This window comes from Amphiura filiformis, chromosome 14 (assembly GCF_039555335.1).
Source record: "Amphiura filiformis chromosome 14, Afil_fr2py, whole genome shotgun sequence".
Taxonomy (NCBI): Eukaryota; Metazoa; Echinodermata; class Ophiuroidea; order Amphilepidida; family Amphiuridae; genus Amphiura; species Amphiura filiformis.
Genome location: NC_092641.1, coordinates 33,691,938 through 33,698,829, shown reverse-complemented (window position 1 = coordinate 33,698,829; position 6,892 = coordinate 33,691,938). Strand labels below are relative to the sequence as shown.

General features: G+C 35.1%; 1 protein-coding gene across 1 annotated transcript; it reads left to right on the top strand.

The window, feature by feature from the left end:
- Nucleotides 1–1,841: 1,841 nt before the first annotated feature.
- On the top strand, nt 1,842–2,856 carry LOC140169371 (uncharacterized). The gene is made up of 2 exons (XM_072192629.1): nt 1,842–2,402; nt 2,812–2,856. The coding sequence occupies exons 1-2, from the start codon at nt 1,842–1,844 to the stop codon at nt 2,854–2,856; spliced, it is 606 nt and encodes a 201-aa protein (XP_072048730.1).
- The last annotated feature ends 4,036 nt before the right edge of the window (nt 2,857–6,892 follow it).

Sequence of the window (6,892 nt, the reverse complement as noted above, 5' to 3'; positions counted from 1 at the left end):
CCTAAAAGCACGTGAAAATTACTGCGGGTCCGCCGATATGCAGGGCCCCTCACATTTTGCCACCAAAGTCAAAAATTAAGACGGACTCCATAACGACTTCATCGATTTATGCATGCTTTAGTAATTGCCAATCTCAAGTTTTGCAAATTGATTTCGGGCCCTTTTTCTGTTTAAAGCAATTGATTCAAATAGTAGTGTAAAAACAATGCACCGAATGGCTTCAATTCGACCTTTATTTTGCAAATTTTTCAAACTTCTCAGGGGGAACATCCCCTCAGACTCCCCTTCTCATGTAGTGGATAAACATATGATCATTTTCGCTCTTCTTCCAACATTTGCAAATTTAAGCCCAATTTATGTATAGGCTTACAGGGAAAACTTGTCCAAGGAAGGTTTCATGGACCATCATTTTACAAATATGCGGCTTTTTCAAACTAAAATTTTACACACTAGTACCAAAATGGTCCACCAAATCACTTCAATTTAGTCTTCATTTTACCCTCCCCTGTAATCGATATACAAGTGGCCATTTTCGCTTCTGCTTTACCGATTTATGTTTAAAACAATTTATAGGCCTACGATAATAGGGAATTGAAACTTGTCCACGAAAGGCTCTCACAAATTTTCGGCCGCCAAACTAAAATTTTACACTAGTATATAGGCCTTGGCATAATAGTGCCAAAATTGTCCACTTTCATTTTGTTTTATTTTTTCTACAAATTCGATACGACCCAAACCCCCTGACTGCTCTAGTTCGACAATGGGTACCAAAAGCTGGTATCGCCCATCCCTATGAAGATTGACTACGTACTCTCGCTAAATCAAAAATCCCTTAAAACGAGATGAATAAGCGTCCTTATCAACCAATCAACTTTTAAGACAAATAGGTGAAAAACGATGTTTTTTCATAATTTTTTTAATTTTCACATGATCCGTGCATATATCGCCTAGCTATAAATGAAAAAATATTTTTTTAGACCAATCAAACCAATATATGGGTGTAGTACGCCCTTAAGAAAAGACAGAAAAAGAGATGGAGGCGGCGTCGCTCTCTACATTAGAAATACTTATAATTATAAGAAAAGAGATGATTTATCTGATGGTAGTGTTGAGTGTATATGGGCTGAGATAACACCGCCCCATAGAAGCCCCATTTTGGTGTGTGCTATCTATAACCCTAATGGAAAAAATACTGAGTTTTCTGAAAAATTGTCTGTTATGTTATCAAATGCTTCTGTAGCTGATAATGAGATTGTTGTGCTTGGAGATTTTAATTGTGATTATTCTCCTAATGTATCCACCAAGGAGGTCAATGATCTTAAGTTTGTCACTGAAATGCATCAATTACAGCAATTGATCTGTTTACCAACAAGGGTCACGCCACATAGCAAAACAATCATTGATCTATTTTATACTTCTAAACCTGAGTTATATAGTAATTGTGGTGTTATACAAACATCAATAAGTGACCATTACATGATTTATGCAGTTAGAAATTGTAAACCAGTGAAAGGTGAACATAAATCCATTGAGTATCGGTGTTTTAAATCATTTGATGAGAAAATGTTTGTTGATGATCTAACTAGTGTACCATGGAATGAGATTGAAAAATTTCGTAATGTCAATGATGCTTTAAAGTTATGGTATGAAATGTTTGAAAGAGTTGTTGATAAACATATTCCTAAAAAGTCTAAGCGTGTAAAAGCTACACCAACACCTTGGTTAAACAAAGATATTAAAAAGAATAAAAAAAAAGGGATTATTTACATCGCAAAGCTTTGAGAAGTAATACTAGTTCTGATTGGGAAGAATATAAGCAGTGTAGAAATGAGGTTACATCAATGATTCGTAAAGCAAAAGAAACTTATTGTAAGCAAAGTGTGTCCCAAAATGCTGGTGATTCTAAGAAGATGTGGAAAGCGCTTAACGATATTTTGCCTCACAAAGCTTCTCCTAGTCCCTCATCAATCACTATTGATGACGAGGTGTGTACAAGTGTTAATGATATTGCTAATGGTTTTAATAAGTACTTTACAGGTGTTGCTGCTAAACTTGTTGATAGCAATGGTACTATTTGCAATGATGAATCTGTTTATGTTGAAGATAAACCAATTGGCGATTGCTCTAAACCCGCATTTGATTTACCATCTATTTCAAGTGAATTTATTTGTAGAGAAATTGACCTCATGAGTGAGAAAAAGGCCACTGGTCTTGATGACATTGGTAGCAAAATTTTGAAATTGGCCAAACCTGCTATTTTGAGCAGCCTTGTGTACATTATGAATTTGTCTTTGAGAACAGGTGTGTTTCCCGATTTATGGAAAGAAGCTAAAGTAGTTCCTCTTCACAAAGGTGGTGATATGTCAATTAACAACTTCAGGCCAATTGCCATCCTTCCTGTTGTGAGCAAAATCATTGAAAAGGCTGTTCATAAACATTTGTATGATTATTTAAGTGAAAACAAGCTGATTAATGAAAATCAATCAGGTTTTAGGCCTTTTCATTCTACTGAAACATGTTTGTTAAATATGGTTAATGATTGGACTAATAGTATAAATTCTGGTAAAATAATTGGTGTTTCGTTTATAGATTTGCGCAAAGCATTCGACACCGTCAATCACGACATATTGCTCAGTAAACTTAAAGATTTGGGTGCTTCTGCCACTGCACATGAGTGGTTCAGTTCATATTTATCGTGCCGCACCCAGAGAGTGTGTTTTAAAGATACTATGTCAAACTCACGCCCTGTTTCAACAGGTGTCCCCCGGGCAGTATACTAGGTCCATTGTTTTTCCTTATATTTATCAACAGTATGAACAAAGTAATTTCCCATGGTCAAATATCTATGTATGCTGACGACACAACACTCTCCGTCAGTGGTAAAGACCCCCAAGATATATCTGCTAAATTGTCTTCTGATCTTGATTCAATAATGAATTGGTTGAATGTTAATAAATTGTTTTTGAACACTGATAAGACAAATGTTATGTTGATTGGAACTGCGAGTAAGTTAAGGAATGTTAATGAGAAAGATTTTTCTGTATTTGTTAATGGTAAACAACTTGAAAGAGTAAGAAAGGCAAAATGCCTAGGTGTTGTTATTGATGATCAGTTAAAATGGCATGATCAAGTTAATAGTATTATTCAAAAGGTTTTCTGTAAGATTGGGCTATTAAGACGCCTGAAACCTTTCCTTGAAATTGATACATTAAATGTTATTTTTAAATCGTTTGTTCAGCCTATATTTGACTATTGCAATATCTCATGGTATGGTCGTTTTAAAGATGACAGTTCCAAACTTAATGTTCTTCATAAACGCTGTGCAAGAGTGATTTTGAGCGTGAACAACTTAACTTCATCAGATTTCATGTTTAGAATTCTTGGTTGGGAACGGCTTCACACTCGTAATGATTATTTTAAAGCACTAATGGTTTATAAATCTCTTAATGGCCTGGCGCCACATTATCTTGCAAAAATGTTTAACCATGTATGTACAACTCACAATGTTAACACACGACAGGCTGCTGCTGGTCAGTTGGCTTTGCCACCTTCAATTCATGGATATGACTTAGAATGTTTTAAATCATCGCTCAGTTACAGTGGTGTAAAATTATGGAACAACATTGAAAATGATATTAGAAACTCAATAAATGTGCAAACTTTTAAACGGTATTACAAAAATGTTTATTTTCACCAGTTTTAATTAAATAGTGTATAATGTAAATAACATCTTGAAATATATATGTTACTGAGTTATTATGTGTTTTATATGATGTTTTTATGGATCAATGTTCATTTAATAATGGCATGTGAGTTTTAATAATTATTGCAAACTGTACAAATGTATTTGAGATTTATATTCTTTTAATGTATCTTTTAATAATGGCTTGAGTTGTAAATTGTATAATTATATTCTTTGTAATTCTCTATAATTATATTCCTTCTATGTATTTTGCATGGCCCCGTGTTAGACCAGCTTCGGCTGAATCGGGCTACCCTGGGTAAACATGTTGTAAATAAATAAATAAATAAATAAATAAATTTTCACTATTTAATATGATAAAAAGGTCAAAATATATTTTTTGCTGCCCACCAAAAATATATTTTCACTATTAAGTATGATAAAAAGGTCAAAATATGTTTTTTAATGCCCACCAAAATATATTTTCACTAATAAGTGTGATAAAAAGGTCAAAATATATTTTTACTGCACACCAAAAATATATTTTCACTATTTAGTATGATAAAAAGGTCAAAATACATTTTTTGCTGCCCACCAAAAATATATTTTCACTATTAAGTATGATAAAAGGTCAAAATATATTTTACTGCCCACCAAAATATATTTTTACTATTTAGTATGATAAAAAGGTCAAAATATATTTTTTAATGCCCACCAAAAATATATTTTCACTATTAAGTGTGATAAAAAGGTAAAAATATATTTTACTGCCCACCAAAATATATTTTTACTATTTAGTATGATAAAAAGGTCAAAATATATTTTTTAATGCCCACCAAAAATATATTTTCACTATTAAGTGTGATAAAAAGGTAAAAATATATTTTTTGCTGCCCACCAAAAATATATTTTCACTATTTAGTATGATAAAAAGGTCAAAATATATTTTTCACTGTCACAAAAATAAATATTTTTACTATGACCCTTCCGGGGCGTCGTAAGTAACCTCTCCCCTTGCTGTAAAATATAAAGTGTGGAAAGAACGAATTCATCTTAACGTCGACGTGTGCCAAGAGATGTGCCCACAAAAATATGTCATCGAGTAATTCGTACTGAAAAATGTCATCTTTTATGTGCTACACAAGGGTGAAATGCTAGTAACCTCTCCCCTTGCTGTAAAATATCATGTATGGAAAGAACGAATGTGATCCTGATGTCGTCGTGTGCAAAAGGTATGTGTGCCTACAGGAATATGTCATCAAGTAATTCTTACCGAAAAATGTCATCTTTTATTTGCCGTGCGGCACAAGGGTGAAGTGCTAGTAACCTCTCCCCTTGCTGTAAAATTTAATTTGTGGAAGGAATGAATGTCATCTAATGTCGTCGTGTGCCAAGAAATGTGTGCCTACAAAATGTCATCAAGTAATTTGTGCCGCGAAAATGTTATCTTTTATGTACCGCACAAGGGTGAAGTGCTAGTAACCTCTCCCCTTGCTGGAAAATATCAAGTGTGGAAAGAACGAATGTCATCTTAATGTCATCGTGTGCCATCCAAGGAATGTTGGCCTACAATATGTCATCAAGTAATCTGTGCCACTAAAGTGTCATCTTTTATGTGCCGCACAAGGGTGAAGTGCTAGTAACCTCTCTAATCACAATTTTGGAATTGCTACTCAAATCTGAAAGTGAGTAGCAGCACAGCAGTTTTTGCTACACAAAAATATACGAAAATCGATCACTGGCCACTGCATTTGTCTACAAACTTGCAAGAAGGGAGAAAAAAGATGATAAATAAATAAATAAATAAATTTTGGTGTTTATATAGCGCCTTTTCCCAGATCTCAGAGGGATCAAAGCAGTCATGGTGAATCATCACAATCAGATAGCATCAACTAGGCTAGTTGCAGCCGAACCTGGCGCAAACCTATCCACACTTAGATTGTAACATCCACCCATTTTCTGCAGCTCCCCAAATTCCATTGGGTTAAGGAAGTTTTTGATAACGAAACAACTAATCACCGATTTTGAAAGCAGGAGGAAACCGGAGATCCCGGAGAAAACCTGCGAGAGCGAGCATGGATCGCGATAAACCAAGTGCACATGAGTCCTTGGGCAGCGCCGGGCTTGAACCCGGGACCTCAGTGGTGCAAAGCGAGGAACTACCGCTGTGCTAACTCGCCTCCCAGCTGTGGAAGTCATTTAGGAAACTTCAGATTTTGTTCTGCCACGGTCGCACTTTTAAATTTGATTAACTAGCGATCACCCGTCTTGCGCGGTCAGAGTCTTTCGCGGTTTGTAAATTTGTTATATTTTGTGAAAATGTTTTATTTAATGTGATTAATGGTATGAGAGGAGATTATATCATTTAGAAATATAATATGTAGTATCATTTCCATATAAATCAATGGCTTGAAATTGCAATTACATCGTGATCGAAGCAAGTCTTCTTGCCACCATATCATATCCACCGTGAGAAGTCTTGCCCCTGTTTGATGCTGGCCGCCCTGATATTTAAGATTTTTATGCATTTACAGTACTTTTTAGCCCATTTTGGACAAATTTGTTGTACCTTTTGGCCATTTTGTACAATTTTCGTCCAAGTTCATTGTCCCCACCTTGAAATGTACCTTGCTGCCCCCTGCAAAAGTCCTAGCTACATCACTGAGCGGATGAACACAATTTTATTCAATTCCCTCTTGGCCCCCTGTGATATGCTGGCTGACAGATATTTAAGATTTGTATGCACGTACTTGTTGTACTTTTTATTTGTTAGCCCATTTTGGATAAATTTGTTGTACTTTTTACTTGTTACATGAAATTTGCCTTGTCCCCCCCCCCCTCTCTCTCTCTGAAAAGTCCTGGCTACACCACTGTGCAGATGAAACAATTTTATTCACATTTCCTTACACTCAGTTTCATATTATTAAGTTATGATCATACAATGCTGATAACATAGCATTACCACAAAGAGCAGAGTAGGCCTATTCATGGTAAATAAAATTCAGTGGTTTGAGAGGCAAAAAAATAGGCAATTGCACCATATTATAATTAGCACAATTAAACTATAATACCCTCCTCACTTTGCTACACCAACAGCCCTTAGGGACGCATCATTAGATTCTCAGGGTGGGGTTATGAAGTTTTGAAAAAAAAACTTCACCCACTACATGAGCAAAAAAAAAACTCCCCACCAACACTAAAAAAAAAAAC

Bases quoted from the DNA above. Each gene is read 5' to 3' on its own strand.
- LOC140169371 (XM_072192629.1), top strand. From the start codon at position 1,842: ATGATTCGTAAAGCAAAAGAAACTTATTGTAAGCAAAGTGTGTCCCAA. The intron at 2,403-2,811 runs GTGAGCAAAATC...ATTTATCAACAG, and splicing joins CAATTGCCATCCTTCCTGTT to TATGAACAAAGTAATTTCCC.